The following is a 20,170-nucleotide window of genomic DNA, read 5'->3' on the forward strand; positions in this document are numbered from 1 at the left end:
GTCTCTATCAGTTTTGCACATCGAGAGACTGAATTTTTTTCCCATTCCTCCTTGCAAAACAGCTCGAGCTCAGTGAGGTTGGATGGAGAGCATTTGTGAACAGCAGTTTTCAGTTCTTTCCACAGATTCTCGATTGGATTCAGGTCTGGACTTTGACTTGGCCATTCTAACACCTGGATATGTTTATTTTTGAACCATTCCATTGTAGATTTTGCTTTATGTTTTGGATCATTGTCTTGTTGGAAGACAAATCTCCGTCCCAGTCTCAGGTCTTTTGCAGACTCCATCAGGTTTTCTTCCAGAATGGTCCTGTATTTGGCTCCATCCATCTTCCCATCAATTTTAACCATCTTCCCTGTCCCTGCTGAAGAAAAGTAGGCCCAAACCATGATGCTGCCACCACCATGTTTGACAGTGGGGATGGTGTGTTCAGCTGTGTTGCTTTTACGCCAAACATAACGTTTTGCATTGTTGCCAAAAAGTTCAATTTTGGTTTCATCTGACCAGAGCACCTTCTTTCACATGTTTGGTGTGTCTCCCAGGTGGCTTGTGGCAAACTTTAAACGACACTTTTTATGGATATCTTTAAGAAATGGCTTTCTTCTTGCCACTCTTCCATAAAGGCCAGATTTGTGCAATATACGACTGATTGTTGTCCTATGGACAGAGTCTCCCACCTCAGCTGTAGATCTCTGCAGTTCATCCAGAGTGATCATGGGCCTCTTGGCTGCATCTCTGATCAGTCTTCTCCTTGTATGAGCTGAAAGTTTAGAGGGACGGCCAGGTCTTGGTAGATTTGCAGTGGTCTGATACTCCTTCCATTTCAATATTATCGCTTACACAGTGCTCCTTGGGATGTTTAAAGCTTGGGAAATCTTTTTGTATCCAAATCCGGCTTTAAACTTCTTCACAACAGTATCTCGGACCTGCCTGGTGTGTTCCTTGTTCTTCATGATGCTCTCTGCGCTTTTAACGGACCTCTGAGACTATCACAGTGCAGGTGCATTTATACGGAGACTTGATTACACACAGGTGGATTGTATTTATCATCATTAGTCATTTAGGTCAACATTGGATCATAATTTTGCACGCCCAATTTTTCAGTTTTTGATTTGTTAAAAAAGTTTGAAATATCCAATAAATGTCGTTCCACTTCATGATTGTGTCCCACTTGTTGTTGATTCTTCACAAAAAAATACAGTTTTATATCTTTATGTTTGAAGCCTGAAATGTGGCAAAAGGTCACAAAGTTCAAGGGGGCCGAATACTTTCGCAAGGCACTGTAGTTATACGCAGTGGCGCCACTGCGAGGTGGGAGTGTCCCAACACCAAAATAACATTTTAAACGGTATTGAAAATCATACCGTCGGTATTTTGAAATATACCGTTTATACCGTATACCGGGATATGGCCAAAACCTACTTCACATACTACTTAAGAGATGAGAGAGGATTATAATGGGTTTCTGAAATTGTACAGTGAAGTCCTTTAGTGAGTTGAGCTAAAAAGCAAGTGTTTGAAGTTACACATTCACACATTACAAAAAAAGCAGAAACTGCTAAGATGAGGTACTTCAGACGAAAGTGAGGAATGTTGATTGATCGTGTATAGATGCAGAAAAAAAGTTGGACATACATTGCACAGTACCTGTCGTGCAGTCCGAGGGACATCGTCTCCCCTCTGTGTACAGGGTGCTCCATGCCCTCGCCAAAACCACACCCCTGAAAACAGGTCAACAATACATTAATGATACCCTCCTTTGAAGAGTCCGGACAGTAAGTGTACCTATTAAGCCCACCAAAATCTTAGGCATTTCTAACATATACTGCCCTAAGTCCTGTAAGAAAAGATGAAAGATGAATCTCTCATGTAAAGTTTTATGACTTGACTTACACCATTTGTTTATGTACAATAAATATATTTGATAAAATATGTATAAAGTCCGGACTGGGCTTAACGGGTACTGAATGTACCCTTTAAGCTCACCTTTAAAAATATATTTTAATTCATTTCCAAATGTTGCAAACTTAACCTGACATTTATGTAAACTTAAATTCTAATAATCGCCCCTAAAGTTATTTTTCCTGACAACCAGTACACACCTGATTCTACTAATCATAGACTTCAATCAAGACTTGAATAGATGAACACAGTGTGTTACTGCTTGGTTTGAACAAAAACCTGCTCCCGCACCGCCCTCTGTAGATCAGATGCCATGGACAAAGACCATAACACAAACAACTTTTACTTAATTATCTCAAAGCTGGCTCACATTTGCTGCAGTCATATTCTTGTTAATTAGTTCCAACATGTCTTCCTAAAGCCTGTCTGAAGACAGTTTCATATCACCCTCTCTACTATAGTAGAGTATAGAAACACCTGTATGAATGAGGGACAACAATATGACAATGTCCCAGACTGCTTGAGTAGTCGTCCAATAGTCATCTGCTTGTCCCTCATTTGTTTCTATTTTTGCCAACTACTTGTATGTCTCCAATCTCCTTCAACTCTGGTCTTCTCTAGAATTGCAAAGGGTCGGAAACTTACCAGGAAATTTCAGGAAATTCTTCATTGGAAGTTAAATAACTCAAAACTCATCAAAAAAGTTATACGCTAACAGTAAACCTTTTTTGTGGGACACACATAAGGCAATTCTAAGTCTTGTGGCATATTTTGGTTAAACTATCCCCATTCAATGGAATTGCAATCCTCTGTATGCACAGTGCATTCTTCCATCACATGTACAGCTGATTCTCAAGATCTTGCACACTAATGAGATGCTATTGAGCCCAAACTACTACACCGTGAGCCAAGGACTACATGCTTTCTGGTAAATTCATATACATACACACATACAGTGCCTTGCGAAAGTATTCGGCCCCCTTGAACTCTGCGACCTTTTGCCACATTTCAGGCTTCAAACATAAAGATATAAAACTGTATTTTTTTGTGAAGAATCAACAACAAGTGAGACACAATCATGAAGTGGAACGACATTTATTGGATATTTCAAACTTTAACAAATCAAAAACTGAAAAATTGGGCGTGCAAAATTATTCAGCCCCCTTAAGTTAATACTTTGTAGCGCCACCTTTTGCTGCGATTACAGCTGTAAGTCGCTTGGGGTATGTCTCTATCAGTTTTGCCATCAAGAGACTGACATTTTTTCCCATTCCTCCTTGCAAAACAGCTCGAGCTCAGTGAGGTTGGATGGAGAGCATTTGTGAACAGCAGTTTTCAGTTCTTTCCAAAGATTCTCGATTGGATTCAGGTCTGGACTTTGACTTGGCCATTCTAACACCTGGATATGTTTATTTTTGAACCATTCCATTGTAGATTTTGCTTTATGTTTTGGATCATTGTCTTGTTGGAAGACAAATCTCCGTCCCAGTCTCAGGTCTTTTGCAGACTCCATCAGGTTTTCTTCCAGAATGGTCCTGTATTTGGCTCCATCCATCTTCCCATCAATTTTAACCATCTTCCCTGTCCCTGCTGAAGAAAAGCAGGCCCAAACCATGATGCTGCCACCACCATGTTTGACAGTGGGGATGGTGTGTTCAGCTGTGTTGCTTTTACGCCAAACATAACGTTTTGCATTGTTGCCAAAAAGTTCAATTTTGGTTTCATCTGACCAGAGCACCTTCTTCCACATGTTTGGTGTGTCTCCCAGGTGGCTTGTGGCAAACTTTAAACGACACTTTTTACGGATATCTTTAAGAAATGGCTTTCTTCTTGCCACTCTTCCATAAAGGCCAGATTTGTGCAATATACGACTGATTGTTGTCCTATGGACAGAGTCTCCCATCTCAGCTGTAGATCTCTGCAGTTCATCCAGAGTGATCATGGGCCTCTTGGCTGCATCTCTGATCAGTCTTCTCCTTGTATGAGCTGAAAGTTTAGAGGGACGGCCAGGTCTTGGTAGATTTGCAGTGGTCTGATACTCCTTCCATTTCAATATTATCGCTTGCACAGTGCTCCTTGGGATGTTTAAAGCTTGGGAAATATTTTTGTATCCAAATCCGGCTTTAAACTTCTTCACAACAGTATCTCGGACCTGCCTGGTGTGTTCCTTGTTCTTCATGATGCTCTCTGCGCTTTTAACGGACCTCTGAGACTATCACAGTGCAGGTGCATTTATACGGAGACTTGATTACACACAGGTGGATTGTATTTATCATCATTAGTCATTTAGGTCAACATTGGATCATTCAGAGATCCTCACTGAACTTCTGGAGAGAGTTTGCTGCACTGAAAGTAAAGGGGCTGAATAATTTTGCACGCCCAATTTTTCAGTTTTTGATTTGTTAAAAAAGTTTGAAATATCCAATAAATGTCGTTCCACTTCATGATTGTGTCCCACTTGTTGTTGTTCTTCACAAAAAAATACAGTTTTATATCTTTATGTTTGAAGCCTGAAATGTGGCAAAAGGTCGCAAAGTTCAAGGGGGCCGAATACTTTCGCAAGGCACTGTACATATATATTTTATATGACATGTTTTTTGGTAACTAGTAAATAGTAGCCTACAGCAAAGTATGTTTAAATAATTTCTAACTTAATTTCTGCTAGTTAGTTTTTGCTACCATGTGGGTTTAGCTTGCTTGAGCTTGCTAACTGAGGAGTGTTAATTCTCCTGTTTCCATACATGTTTCATTTGAAAACATTTATCTTACAAAGGAGTTGTTTTAACTAACTGCTTAACTATTTATCTGTACATGGAATTGTATTAGGGTTTTTTAAAATATTTTTTCCCTAATGTTTACAGGAAAATGCCACATGCATGATCTGATGTGTGGAGACATTTCACTGCAGATAATGTAGAAGGAAAAGCTGTGTACATTTGCAAAAACTGTGCCAAATCATATGTGAAGAATGCAACAAAGATGCAGAATCATCTGGCCAAGTGCATAAAGTTCCCTCAGCACTCACAACAAGCAACCTCTGACAAAAGTCCCTGTACTTCTATTCGAGGTGAAAATGATAAATCAGACACCTTACCGATAGCAACAACTCATGGTCCTCCTGGAATCAGAAGTTTTTTTTAACTCAATGGAGGAACGCAGTCAGAGAAATGCTGATGAATGTCTTGCTCGAGCTGTGTATGCAACTGGTTCACCTCTGACGCTCACAGGCAATGTGTATTGGAAGTAGGGTTGCACATTTTGGGGAATATTCAGAGGTGGAAACTTTCCATGGGAATTACTGGAATATATGGGAATTAATGGAAATATATGCAAACGTAATATTAATACAATTTAAATGTAGATGTTATTTGCATTGGATACATTTACCATATCATATGGAGACCGAAACATAAACATTTTACCTTATCACAAGGAGACATAATTGCAAATGATTAAATCATTCCAATACAAATAAAAATAAATTTAGTTACAAATTGATCTTTAATTAAATGAGTTGACTCGTCACATGGTATGATTTCACTGAAGAACAAAAGAGACTGTTGAATGATCCACAATGATCCCAAAAACATTTAACATACATCTGTCAAATGATAGTCTAGAAACTAAAGCTTTGGTTGTCTTCCTCTCTGGCTTCCATGTCTATACTGTACGGTATACTGTAGGAGCAAGCATTTCCTGAGTATTATGTGTGCCCAACAGTTGCTGTTAATAAAACATTTCTGACCATTTTGAACAGTGTAAACACAAGTGTACCAGGTGTACCTGTTCTAACAAAAACAGCAGACTAAAAACATTTGCATGCATTATTTATTGCTTAGGATAATTATTTGAAGCTCCTTTTGTTATTTAATTTTAAAACTAAAATGCTCGATTGCATTTCAAAGCATGAATGTCTTGTATGCTGTGTGATGGCATGAATTAACAACTTATTAACACAGTAGCCTATATAATAAAATATAGGCCTAAATAAATTACAGAATTAAGACTAAACAGGACATGCTCTTAGGCCTACAGCTCGATGGTAGTTATATACCAAGGATACAAAGCCTACTAATAAAGACATCACTTATTATTATAATGATGATCATGATAAGGAGATCAAGAGAAAGGGAGGCTATAGGAGCGAGAGCTGCGTGCATATTATGTATAACAAACAGGTGCTGTTAGATTACATTTTTCTGTCTGTTTGGAACACTAAATACATAAGTAATAGCAGTCTGTTCTCATAAAAACAATTATAAAGCCTTTATTTATATTTTATTTAACTAGGCAAGTCAGTTAAGAACAAATTCTTATATTCAATGACGGCCTACTAAAAGGCCTCCTGAGGGGACGGGGGCTGGGAGTAAAAATAAATATAAGACAACACACACATCACCACAAAAGAGACACCACAACACTACATAAAGAGAGTCCTAAGACAACAACATAGCATGGCAGCAACAACATGACAACAACATGGAAGCAGCACAACATGGTAGCGGCACAAAACATGGTACAAACATTATTGGGCACAGACAACAGCACAAAGGGCAAGAAGGTACAGACAACAATACATCACACAAAGAAGCCACAACTGTCAGTAAGAGTGTCCATGATTGAGTCTATGAATGAAGAGATTGAGATCAAACTGTCCAGTTTGAGTGTTTGTTGCAGCTTGTTCCAGTCGCTAGCTGCAGCGAACTGAAAACAGGAGCGACCCAGGGATGTGTGCGCTTTGGGGACATTTAACAGAATGTGACTGGCAGAACAAGTGTCGTATGTGGAGGATGAGGTGTGCAGTAGATATCTCAGATGGGGGGGGGGGTTACAAATGAGTATAGAGTGCAGTGATGTGTCCTATAAGGAGCATTGGAGGCAAATCTGATTGCTGAATGGTAATCTAAAACAGAAATATCTTATTTACATAAGTACTCAAACCCTTTGCTATGAGATTGGAAGTTGAGCTCAGGTGCATCCTGTTTCCATTGATCATCCTTGAGATTTTTCTACAAATTGATATGAGTGGTAAATTGGTACATTCAAATGATTGGACATGACTTGGAAAGGCACACACCGGTTTATATAAGGTCACACAGTTGACAGTGCATGTCAGAGCAGAAACCAAGCCATGAGGTCGAAGGAACTGTCAGTAGAGCTCAGAGACAGCATTGTGTCGAGGCACATATCTGGGGAAGGGTACCAAAACATTTATGCAGCATTGAAGGTCCCCAAGACAAGTCAGGATATAGGCTAAGATGAACGGAGCAAAGTAGAGAGATCCTTGATGAAAACCTGCTCCAGAGCGCTCAGACTGGGGGCGAAGGTTCGCCTTCCAACAGGACAACGACCCTTAGCACACAGCCAAAACAATGCAGAAGTGGCTTCGGGACAGGTCTCTGAATGTCCTTCAGTGGCACAGCCAGAGCCCGGACTTGAACCCGATCTGACATCTCAAGAGACCTGAAAATAGCTGTGCAGCAACGCTCCCCATCTAACCTGACAAAGCTTGAGAGGATCTGCAGAGAAGAATTGGAGAAATTCCCCAAATACAGGTGTGCCAAGCTTCATACCCAAGAAGAGTCAAAGCGGTAATCGCTGCCAAAAGGTGCTTCAACAAAGTTCTGAGTAAAGGGTCTGAATACTAAAGTAAATGTAATATTTCAGTTCACATGTTTTATAAATTTGCAAAAATGTCTAAAAACCTGTTTTTCCTTTGTCATTATGGGGTAGTGTGTGGATAAAACAATTTAATCAATTTTAGAATAAGGCCGTAATGTAACAAAATGTGGAAAAAGTCAAGGGGTCTGAATACTTTCCGAAGGCACTGTATATGGCACATTTAATAGTTATGCTATTGATTATAGAGCTAATTAAGTTGGGGTTTCCTCGCTCTCAATTAGGCTAAGGCAAGGGCTGTTTCCTCATCTCTGCTGACTCCCACGCATTGTTCTCAATCCCAATATGCTGGTTAATTTTCCTATTATGCACATACCAACATGGGGAAAGATGCCAAGTCTACGGCGCATGGAAGATTGTGTTTCAGAACCCCGGATAACGACGGTATCCAACACAGGAGAAAGGTCATTTGTTATAAAATATTAGATTTGTCATTATTTTTACATGATATAACCATGTGCAATTTCACTTAGTGATGGACTGTGCCACCCCGACGGCCTCCCCAATGGTTTAGTCCACTGAGACAAACGCGAATCAGACAGGTGTCTTATACACCATGGAAATGTTTTGCGACTGCTCAACTAAACAAATCTCGGTCGGCAAACAGCCTATCAACCAAACAATTGACTAGTATACTAAATGGGGTCAGTCCTAACCTAAACCTGAAGAAAAAACATGTATGCTTATGTTCATTGAATATTAGGGATATAAACACACAATCCCCATATGTTTCAATGCATACCGGGCTTGATAGGAGCATACTTGGCTTACGTAGAACAATAATGATGTGGTAGGAAAAGGCTGAACTCAATTTAAACATTACAGAATTAATTCCAAGTGGTTTAAATCAAGAACAAAATCCATATCCAGCTACACATAATACCCCATAATGACAAAGTGAAAACATGTTTTTAGAAACGTTTTCAAATGTGTTGAAAATGAAACGGCCATATCTCATTTACACGAAGTATTCACACCCGAGTCAATACATGTTAGAATCACCTTTGGCAGTAATTTCACTCTGTCCTTTAGGTTAGCATTGTGGAGTAACTACAATGTTGTTGATCAATTCTTGTTTTTCTCCTATCACAGCCATTAAACAAACTGTTTTTAAGTCACCATTGGCCTCGGGGTGAAATCCCTGAGTGGTTTCCTTAATCTTCGGCAACTGAGTTAGGAAGAAAGCCTGTATCTTTGTAGTGAATGGGTGTATTGATACACCATCCAAAGTGTAATTAATAACTTAATGCTCAAAGGGATATTCAATGTCTGCTTCTTTTTTAGCACCCATCTACCAATAGCTGCCTTTCTTTGCGAGACATTGGAAAACCTCCCTGGTCTTTGTGGTTGAATTTCACTGCTCGACTGAGGGGCCTTATAGATAATTGTATGTGTGGGGTGAGTAGTCATTAAAAACCATGCAACTTATGTGACTTGTTAAGCAAATGTTTACTCCTGAACGTATGCTTGCCATAACAAAGGGGTTGAATACTTACAGGCTGACTACACTGTTCGCGTCGCATGCGCGAGCGTTGCAAAATCAATTTAGAAATCTATATTATTCAATTAAAGCTCACGCGCGCCAACAAGCATCTGCGTTGCCAAGGGCTAAAATACAAGTCTGTTCTATTTGTGATGCAGATTGCACTGCAAGTCCTGCCTCTCCCATATCCTCATTGGTTTATACAAGCAGATACCCACGTGCCATCTCCTCATTGGTTATACCCACGTGGGTGACTGAAAGATGAACGAGGTCGGTGGCGGTAATGCACCTAATTATTTTGCCAATCGCAATATAAAGTCAAGAGAAGAAAAAGCCTGGAAGGATGAGAGATGACTAGAAATTATTCGGTTGACCGTTTTGTGTGTAGATTAATTGGAGGAGTAGAGGACCTTGTGCATTTCCGGTAAAATAACTCAATGTTTATATCCCAGGACAAATTAGCTAGCAACAGCAAACTAGCTAAATAGGGCAAATTAGCTAGCATGTGCAAGCTAGCTAAATTGCTATAAATATGTTTAATACTTTGACCTGTCTGTTACGCACGCCTCTATGAAGAGGGAACGCAACACCCTGCTACAACTAAACTCTCTGAAGTGAAAAAGTTATGGACTGTAGGTGCGAGTAAGGACGACAACAGACAGAATGTGGTACCGTTTACAAGGACTTTATTCCTTTACACGGTAATATGGGGAAAAGGGGCTGGATGGAACCAAAGCAAAGAAAGTAAATCTCAAAGCCCCCCTCTCCTATCTTACCTGCCTACCCACCACTTACCTAATTTAGCACCACCTGGTGCCCTAACCAAAATACAGGGGGTGGTCCGCCCAGGTCTTACCTAGTGTACCTAGACAATGAATATACTACGGGTATATGTATGCCCGCGGGCCTCTTGCCTAAGCACTCCCAAGGTGCCTTCCCCTTTCCCCCTGGGTACAAATGAAACAGGATATTAAACAATTTCACAAACAAACTAAGAAACAAAGTACATCAAATAAGCTATATCTGAGCAACAAACTCACAAAACATACCAACTTCCCAGCAATGAACTCCCAGCAAATCAACCTCCAGCAAAAATCTCTCTATCACAATCAATCACTCTGCAATGACCTCCCAGCAAAATATCTCTAGCAAAATCTCTCAGCAATCCCTACCTCCAAAAATCTCTCTATGCAATCCCTACCTCCAAAAATCTCTCAGCAATCCCTACCTCCAACAATCTCTCTTTCCTCAGCAGAACACTAGCTTTTATATAGCTTCAGAAGGAATGTGTAATTGGACAGCTGTGGCTTGACAAGGGGGCGGGGTCAGCTCTCCAATTAGCCCTGGAGTCGACCAATCAGCTGCTTGAGGGATTTCAGGAAGCCATTTCCTGAAATAAACACATGCAAGTACACAAACTACAACACAAACTGGGGAACGTAACACGCCCACCACAAAAATTGCAAACCTAGTTTTGCAATAACAAAAGCCATCGCTTCCCCAGTTAGTAAACCCGTGATAGGGCGCCAGCAACCACATTCGCCGAGCCCTTCACATAAGCTCTCTCACTTTTCATTACCTCCCTTTCCTTAGCATTAACCCGGTACGGATGCTGACGTATAGGAACAGCGTTCCCCACATCCACGTCATGTTCCAAGATGGATGTGCGACTTGGAATGTCCTGAAACACACTGAGAAAACTGTTTATCAATAGGATAAGATCCTTAGTTTGATCATTATCCAAATGTTCCATTTGAGAGGGTAACTTCTTCAGCATCTCTGAATTACAAGGCGTTCACCTTGCTGTAACGTATGGCGTAACTCCAACCCGTCCTCCTTATCCTCATCTAGGTCCCAGCCAGGCTTCAGCACCACCGCAGCCACACTGGAGACGGCGGGCTGGACCGGCTTACTTGAGGAGCTGTCTGGAGAATCACGCACATAATGTTTTCAGCATGTTAACATGACACACACGGGAAGAACGCCTTCGATCTGGTGTCTTTATCACATAATTGGTGTCATTGATTTTCTTTTCCACCAGATATGGTCCAGAAAAACGTGCTGACAGAGATGAGCCAGGGATTGGCAACAAAACTAAAACTTGATCCCCTGGTGCAAATGAACGGCCAACAGCCTTTTTGTCATAATGCAACTTCATGCGTTTTTGAGACGAGGAGAGAGACTTTTGGGCTAGCGCACATGCGGCGTGCAGTCTCTCCCGCATCTTACTGACATATTCCAACACATTTTTAGGGGCGCTACTGGGTGTGGGATATAAGATATGCTCCTTCAAAACTTTAAGCGGACCCCGTGGGGTGTGTCCAAACACAAGGTCAGCAGGGCTGAACCCTAAGGACTCTTGTATCGTTTCCCTTATAGCAAATAGGACAAAGGGCACCCCCTCATCCCAATCAGTACTGGTCTCCATACAATACTTGCGTAGCATTGTCTTCAGCGTCTGATGCCAGCGTTCTAGAGCCCCTTGACTCTCTGGATGATACGGACTAGAGACCTGATGGGAAATACACAATGTCTTTAACACATTTGAAAACAGTTTAGACATTAAGTTGGATCCCTGATCAGTTTGGATTACTTTAGGGAGTCCAAACGTAGAGAAGAACTTCACTAGTGCCTTCACCACAGTCTTAGCCGTTATAGTACGGAGAGGAATAGCCTCTGGGTATCGAGTAGCACTGCACATTATTGTTAGTAGGAACTGGTTACCTGACCTGGTTTTCGGCAATGGACCTACACAATCAATTATCACTCTTTCAAACGGTTCCCCCACCACAGGAATCGGGCAGAGTGGCGCTCGTGGAACTGTTTGATTCACTTTCCCAGTGAGTTGACATATTTTACAAAATTGGACCACGTCAGACTTCAAACCTGGCCAGAAGAAATGACGAAGGACCCGGTTATAAGTCTTTGTGATCCCCAAGTGTCCAGACCACGCCTGGTCATGGGCGAGTGACAGAACCTGCTGTCGGAACGGTGTAGGAACAACCACTTGACACACTTCACTCCAGTCATTAATGGTGTCATGAGATGCCCATTTACGCATCAAAACTCCTGCTTCCATAAAGTAGGCGGTCTCTCTAGTTTTAGCTTCCTCAATGGAAATTACCAAAGCAAAACACTTGCGAAGACTGGTGTCTTCTTTTTGACATTCAATCACCTTCTCAGGGGTGACAGACAAAAGAATGTCATGTAATTGGGGCACAATTTCGTTTTCCCCTGCCTTAGTTTTCACGGGGGTAAAAACTGTCGGCATTGCAGAAGGCATACTCGGGGCATTTTCTTCTACCTCAACATTCTCAAAAATAGAACTAGCCAAATCCACCACATCTCCTAGCTTGCGAGATTGTGCCCTCGTTAACACACAAGCAGGAAAAACATGTGGAAATGCTTGAACCAATTTCTCATCTGTAGTTCTGATTTCTGGATTGTCTACTACCTCTAACACAGGAATGACATTACCACCAGCAATATCATTCCCTAGTAGCAATTTGACTCCTTTTACTGGCAGTGTAGATACTACACCAACACGGAAACGTCCTGATACCAAGTCTGACACTAAGTGGACCCAGTGTAATGGTACAGGCACGGTTTTTGTCTCTATCCCCTGTAATATGACATGTGAGCCACAATACGTTTCAGTAGACCAGGGTAAAGCATCAGTAATGATTACTGACTGCGCCGCCCCAGTGTCTCGTAGGATTTGGATAGGCCTTTGATCAGCTTGTTCTCCTGTTAAGGAAACATGACCGGCAGAGATAAACGGAGCATAGACAGGATCCGGTTTCTCAAATGCTGAATCAACAACTCGATCCAATGGACGAGCCAAAGACTTGACTAAACCCAAACTTTTCATTTTTGGGGACGGTGACTGGGACTGTTTCGGTTTATTTTTCAAAACTGGGCAGTCCGCAATCACATGACCCTTTTGGTGACAGTAAAAACATTCACGGATTTCATGAAAAGGCTTAGTGTTGTCAGAGGAAAAGCGACCTGAATGAGGAACTGATGACGTAATCGTCCGGCCTTCAAAACGTGTTGCACCAAAGACAGTCTTGTGTGTCAAAGCGTACTCATCTGCCAACACTGCTGCTTGGGCCAATGTCACCACTTTCTGTTCATTTAAATGAACTACAATTCTATCTGGGAGGTTGCCTTTAAAATCCTCCAACAGCATCAACTCCTTAATATCAGCAAAGGTGTTAGCTTTGCTGGCTGAACACCAGCGACTAAACAGAGACTCTTTGTCCCTAGCAAATTCAACAAATGTACGTTGAGAGAGTTTGTGGTTCCTGAAGCGCTGTCTATAAGCTTCAGGCACCAACTCATAAGCCCGCAACACAGTAGTTTTAACTGTATCGTAATGTAAACTGTCTTCCAGGGAGAGAGCAGCTACTACTTCCTGGGCTTTCCCAGACAATTTACATTGTAACAGGAGCGGCCAAACCTCGAGTGGCCAATGCAGCGCAGCGGCTACACGCTCAAACGCAGAGAAATAAGAATCCACTTCCGACTCTCGGAATGGAGAGACTAAAGCTATGTTTTTACTCACATTGAAGTGGGTTGGATGATGAGCAGCTTGTGGAGTCGCACTGGAGCGAGCGTCTAGCTCCAGTTGTCGGATCCTCACCTCCTTGTCAGCTTCTATTCTCCTAATTTCAAGTTCAAAATTCATTTGTCTCTCTTTATCTTTTTGCTCCATTTCTAACCGAGCCAGCCTCACCTTCAGCCTAGCAGTTCCATCTGAACGACCCGAAGCAGAAGATAAAGGATCGAATCGGGGCAATGTAAAAGGGGTACGAGAAACCCCTTCCTCCGCCTTGTCCTCCGACTTGGCATCGGAAGGTCTACCCGTCTCCTCTCCTTGCAATGAGAGAATCCGTTCTCTCACTAAACCCTCCCTGACTAGCACCAAAAGTTCAGCCTTTAGGGCTTTCTCAGGGACAACAAATCCATAATGGTCAGCTATAGCTATAAGGTCTACTTTACGAAACCTCACCAAACAATCAATAGAGGGCGCTTCAAAAAACTTGGAGATGGCTGAGGCAGCCATCTTATACAATGCAGTCTACTGAACACTAACTAAACAAGTCATCCAAACTCACAACCTACCATCACACCTCAAATCACTAACCACAGAGCTCAGAGCAGCAGGGTCCCGTGGGTTTAATGGAAAGATCCCGGATGAGCCCCCATTATGTTACGCACGCCTCTATGAAGAGGGAACGCAACACCCTGCTACAACTAAACTCTCTGTGAAGTGAAAAAGGTATGGACTGTAGGTGCGAGTAAGGATGACAACAGACAGAATGTGGTACCGTTTACAAGGACTTTATTCCTTTACACGGTAATATGGGGAAAAGGGGCTGGACGGAACCAAAGAAAAGAAAGTAAATCTCAAAGCCCCCCTCTCCTATCTTACCTGCCTACCCACCACTTACCTAATTTAGCACCACCTGGTGCCCTAACCAAAATACAGGGGGTGGTCCGCCCAGGTCTTACCTAGTGTACCTAGACAATGAATATACTACGGGTATATGTATGCCCGCGGGCCTCTTGCCTAAGCACTCCCAAGGTGCCTTCCCCTTTCCCCCTGGGAACAAATGAAACAGGATATTAAACAATTTCACAAACAAACTAAGAAACAAAGTACATCAAATAAGCTATATCTGAGCAACAAACTCACAAAACATACCAACTTCCCAGCAATGAACTCCCAGCAAATCAACCTCCAGCAAAAATCTCTCTATCACAATCAATCACTCTGCAATGACCTCCCAGCAAAATATCTCTAGCAAATCTCTATCACAAACAATCGCTCTGCAATGACCTCTGCAATGACCTCAGCAAAATCTCTCTAGCAAAATCTCTCTCAGCAATCCCTACCTCCAAAATCTCTCTATGCAATCCCTACCTCCAAAAATCTCTCTATGCAATCCCTACCTCCAAAAATCTCTCTATGCAATCCCTACCTCCAAAAATCTCTTAGCAATCCCTACCTCCAACAATCTCTTAGCAATCCCTACCTCCAACAATCTCTTAGCAATCCCTACCTCCAACAATCTCTTAGCAATCCCTACCTCCAACAATCTCTTAGCAATCCCTACCTCCAACAATCTCTTAGCAATCCCTACCTCCAACAATCTCTCTTTCCTCAACAGAACACTAGCTTTTATATAGCTTCAGAAGGAATGTGTAATTGGAGACAGCTGTGGCTTGACGAGGGGGCGGGGTCAGCTCTCCAATTAGCCCTGGAGTCGACCAATCAGCTGCTTGAGGGATTTCAGGAAGCCATTTCCTGAAATAAACACATGCAAGTACACAAACTACAACACATAAACTGGGGAACGTAACACTGTCCCCAAATTAATATAATTGGTTCAGAGTTTGTTTTGATATTTTAACCTGTGTGTTGTGATCACATTTGGTGTGGGGGGACAAAATAAATGTACGAAGGCGCGCAGCCGGTTTGGGTTCCGTGTTACTGACTCAAGATATTTCAGCTTTTAATTTTTTATTAATTTGTTAACATTTCTAAAAACATAATTCCACTTTGACATTATGGGGTAGTGTGGGTATGCCAGTGACACAAAATCAATTTTAAATTCATGCTGTAACAACAAAATTGTCAAAGTGGCGAATACTTTCTTTAGGCACTGTAACTGTCACTAAAGTAATAATAAAAAAAACAATTGGCGTAGAATAAAAACTGGTATAAACTGGTTGAAACATTAAAGGAAAACCTCACCCAAAACCGATATTTTGGTATATGTTTCATTAGTCCATTGTTGATATAGTCTAGAGGTTGACTGATTAATTAGTGCCGTTTCGAGTTTTCATAATCGGTAATCGGCATATTTGGACACCGATTATGGCTGATAACATTGCACTCCACGAGGAGACTGCGTGGCAGGCTGACTAACTGTTACGCGAGTGCAGCAAGGAGTCAAGGTAAGTTGCTAGCTAGCAATAAACTTATCTTATAAAAAACAATCAATCTTAACATAATCACTAGTTAACTACACATGGTTGATGATATTACTAGTTTATCTAGCTTGTCCTGCGTTGCATATAATCGATGCGGTGCCTGTTAATTTATCATCGAATCACAGCCTACTTCACCAAACCGGTGATGACTTAACAAGCGCATTCGCAAAAAAAAACACTGTCGTTGCACCAATGTGTACCTAACCATAAACATCAATGCCTTTCTTAAAATCAATACACAAGTACATATTTTTAACCCTGCATATTTAGTTAATATTGCCTGCTAATATGAATTTATTGTATTGTGTGTCACTTCTTGAGAAGTTGTCACTTCTTTTGCGTTCTGTGCAAGCAGAGTCAGGGTATATGCAGCAGTTTGGGCCACCTGGCTCGTTGTGACCATTTCTTCCTAACAAAGACCGTAATTAATTTGACAGAATTGTACATAATTATGACATAACATTGAAGGTTGTGCAATGTTACAGCAATATTTAGACTTAGGGTTGCCACCCGTTCAATAAAATACAGAACGGTTCCGTACTTCACTGAAAGAATAAACATTTTATTTTTGAAATGATAGTTTACGAATTTGACCATTATGACCCAAGGCTCGTATTTCTGTGTGTTTATTATTTTATAATTAAGTCTATGATCGGATATTTGATAGAGCAGTCTGACTGAGTCGTGGTAGGCAGCAGCAGGCTCATAAGCATTCATTCAAACAGCACTTTCCTGCATTTGCTAGCAGCACTTTGCTGTGCTTCAAGCATTGTGCTGTTTATGACTTCAGGCCTATCAACTCCCAAGATTAGGCTGGCAAAACTATAGTGCCTATAAAGAACATCCAATAGTCAAAGGTATATGAAAAACAAATGGTAGAGAGAGAAATAGTCCTATAAATTCCTATAACTACAACCTAAAACTACTTACCTGGGAATATTGAAGACTCATGTTAAAAGGAACCACCAGCTTTCATATGTTCTCATGCTCTGAGCAAGGAACTTAAATGTAAGCTTTTTTACTTGCCACATATTGCACGTTTACTTTCTTCTCCAACACTTTGTTTTTGTATTATTTAAACCAAATGTAACATGTTTCATTATTTATTTGAGGTGAAATAGATGTTATGATTTATTATATTAAGTTAAAATAAGTGTTCATTCAGTATTGTTGTAATCGTCATTACTACAAATATACACTGCTCAAAAAAATAAAGGGAACATTAAAATAACACATCCTAGATCTGAATGAATGAAATATTCTTATTATATACTTTTTTCTATACATAGTTGAATGTGCTGACAACAAAAAGCACACAACAATTATCAATGGAAATCAAATTTTCAACCCATGGAGGTCTGGATTTGGAGTCACACTCAAAATTAAAGTGGAAAACCACACTACAGGCTGATCCAACTTTCATGTAATGTCCTTAAAACAAGTCAAAATGAGGCTCAGTAGTGTGTGTGGCCTCCACGTGCCTGTATGACCTCCCTACAATGCCTGGGCATGCTCCTGATGAGGTGGCGGATGGTCTCCTGAGGGATCTCCTCCCAGACCTGGACTAAAGCATCCGCCAACTCCTGGACAGTCTGTGGTGCAACATGGCGTTGGTGGATGGAGCGAGACATGATGTTCCAGATGTGCTCAATTGGATTCAGGTCTGGGGAACGGGCGGGCCAGTCCATCGCATCAATGCCTTCCTGGACAGTTTGATTTCACAGAAGTGTGATTGACTTGGAGTTACATTGTGTTGTTTAAGTGTTCCCTTTATTTTTTTGAGCAGTATATATATATATATATATATATATATATATATATATATATATATATATATATATATATATATATATATATATTTTTTTTTTTTTTTTTAATCGGTATCAGCATTTTTTGGTCCTCCAATAATTGGTATCGGCGTTGAAAAATCATAATCGGTCGACCTCTAATATAGTCCCAAAATGTTTTGCATGTCAGTAAATCAAGTTTTCCAGACATGTAACAAATACACAAATCCGGCCCGTATGATGCATTTAGTTTATTATTATTCCAAAGATGGAAGTGGGCTTAATGGGTACGCTTACCCGATATTAAGACAATACATCATCAATACATCATCAGACATAGTATAGACTACATAACCCGCTTTTCCTATTCGAATAGCCTAAAGAAAGTTTGTGAAGTGTTTGGAACATGAATGACAGGTTCAGTCATATCCCACTTCTCCAAGCAAAAGCAGAAGCTCAGGACAGCGAGATTGCAAACTGGAAATGGCCAATCTACACTCTACTTTAACAGTTGTCACAGTGTTACTCCCCTTGCCAACACTGAGTAACTCCAATCCAAACCCTGTTAAGTTTCAAAGTCATAAAAGCAACAGGCTAGCTACTCCGCTCCTGCAGTGCATTTGTTTCAAAACATAAAAATAGTCTATCAAAAATCTACATTTAAGACTTTATTTTATTTCACCTTTATCTATCCTAGTTAATTTCATTCGAAAATATCTTCAATAAGAAAGATATGGTCAATCGTCAATACAACACTTGAGGATGAAATGCTTGACAATGAATAAACATCTCTCCACCAACTTTCCACCAGGCCAGGTTAACAGAGCTCAGCTCTGCCTCGCTTTCTCTTTTTCCATGTATTAGCGGCGTGAGCATATGGCCTTTCTATTAATATTTCAGACTCATATTTTGGGGTGTTGTCTGCCATCTGTCTTCCCTGCACCCCACTGTTCAGCATGGTCATGATTACAGTGGATATCAGATGGGGTGATAATTGCAGCACAGCCTGTGTGAGTAGAGTTCACAACACACAGAACTACACACAGACAGTGGGACATATGAAGAGAGGAGCAAGAAAGTGAAGCGCTAGTAACTAGCACTAATAATACAGCTGCTAGTCTGCTAACTACAGTGGGGAGAACAAGTATTTGACAACCTGCAAAATCAGCAGTGTTTCCTACTTACAAAGCATGTAGAGGTCTGTAATTTTTATCATAGGTACACTTCAACTGTGAGAGACAGAATCTAAAATCCAGAAAAATCACATTGTATGATTTTTAAGTAATTCATTTGCATTTTATTGCATGACATAAGTATTTGATACATCTGAAAAGCAGAACTTAATATTTGGTACAGAAACCTTTGTTTGCAATTACAAAGATCATACGTTTCCTGTAGTTCTTGACCAGGTTTGCACACACTGCAGCAGGGATTTTGGCCCACTCGTCCATACAGACCTTCTCCAGATCCTTCAGGTTTCGGGGCTGTCGCTGGGCAATATGGACTTTCAGCTCCCTCCAAAGATTTTCTATTGGGTTCAGGTCTGGAGACTGGCTAGGCCACTCCAGGATCTTGAGATGCTTCTTACGGAGCCACTCCTTAGTTGCCCTGGCTGTGTGTTTCGGGTCGTTGTCATGCTGGAAGACCCAGCCACGGCCCATCTTCAATGCTCTTACTGAAGGAAGGGAAGGAGGTTGTTGGCCAAGATCTCGCGATATCGCTGGCTTGAGCAGGGGGACCTTGCGTGCACTGCAGGATTTAAATCCATGACGGCGTAGTGTGTTACTAATGGTTTTCTTTGAGACTGTGGATCCAGCTCTCTTCAGGTCATTGACCAGGTCCTGCCGTGTAGTTCTGGGCTGATCCCTCACCTTCCTCATGATCATTGATGCCCCACGAGGTGAGATCTTGCATGGAGCCCCAGACCGAGGGTGATTGACCGTCATCTTGAACTTCTTCCATTTTCTAATAATTGCGCGAACAGTTGTTGCCTTCTCACCAAGCTGCTTGCCTATTGTCCTGTAGCCCATCCCAGCCTTGTGCAGGTCTACAATTTTATCCCTGATGTCCTTACACAGCTCTCTGGTCTTGGCCATTGTGGAGAGGTTGGAGTCTGTTTGATTGAGTGTGTGGACAGGTGTCTTTTATACGGGTAACGAGTTCAAACAGGTGCAGTTAATACAGGTAATGAGTGGAGAACAGGAGGGCTTCTTAAAGAAAAACTAACAGGTCTGTGAGAGCCGGAATTCTTACTGGTTGGTAGGTGATCAAATACTTATGTCATGTTGTTCTCCCCACTGTATATACCTAAGGTGAC

The 20,170-nt window shown here is 41.3% G+C and overlaps 1 protein-coding gene across 3 annotated transcripts in view; it reads right to left on the reverse strand.

Annotated features, from left to right (window-relative positions):
• The window catches only part of LOC110533119 (kelch-like protein 13), a 101,512-nt gene that overhangs the window by 67,621 nt on the left and 13,721 nt on the right, over window positions 1-20,170 (reverse strand). The window contains exon 2 of one of the 3 annotated variants that reach the window (XM_036990418.2): window positions 1,636-1,721. The exons of 1 other annotated variant lie outside the window; for it this stretch is intronic. In XM_036990418.2, the coding sequence (XP_036846313.1) occupies window positions 1,636-1,700 (65 nt within the window). In that variant the 5' untranslated portion in view covers window positions 1,701-1,721. The remainder of the gene's footprint in view (window positions 1-1,635; window positions 1,722-20,170) is intronic. One more of the 3 variants, XM_036990419.2, reaches the window with a different exon arrangement.

The sequence above is a fragment of the Oncorhynchus mykiss genome, chromosome 10 (assembly GCF_057628025.1).
Source record: "Oncorhynchus mykiss isolate SJ-2025 chromosome 10, ASM5762802v1, whole genome shotgun sequence".
Classification (NCBI taxonomy): Eukaryota; Metazoa; Chordata; class Actinopteri; order Salmoniformes; family Salmonidae; genus Oncorhynchus; species Oncorhynchus mykiss.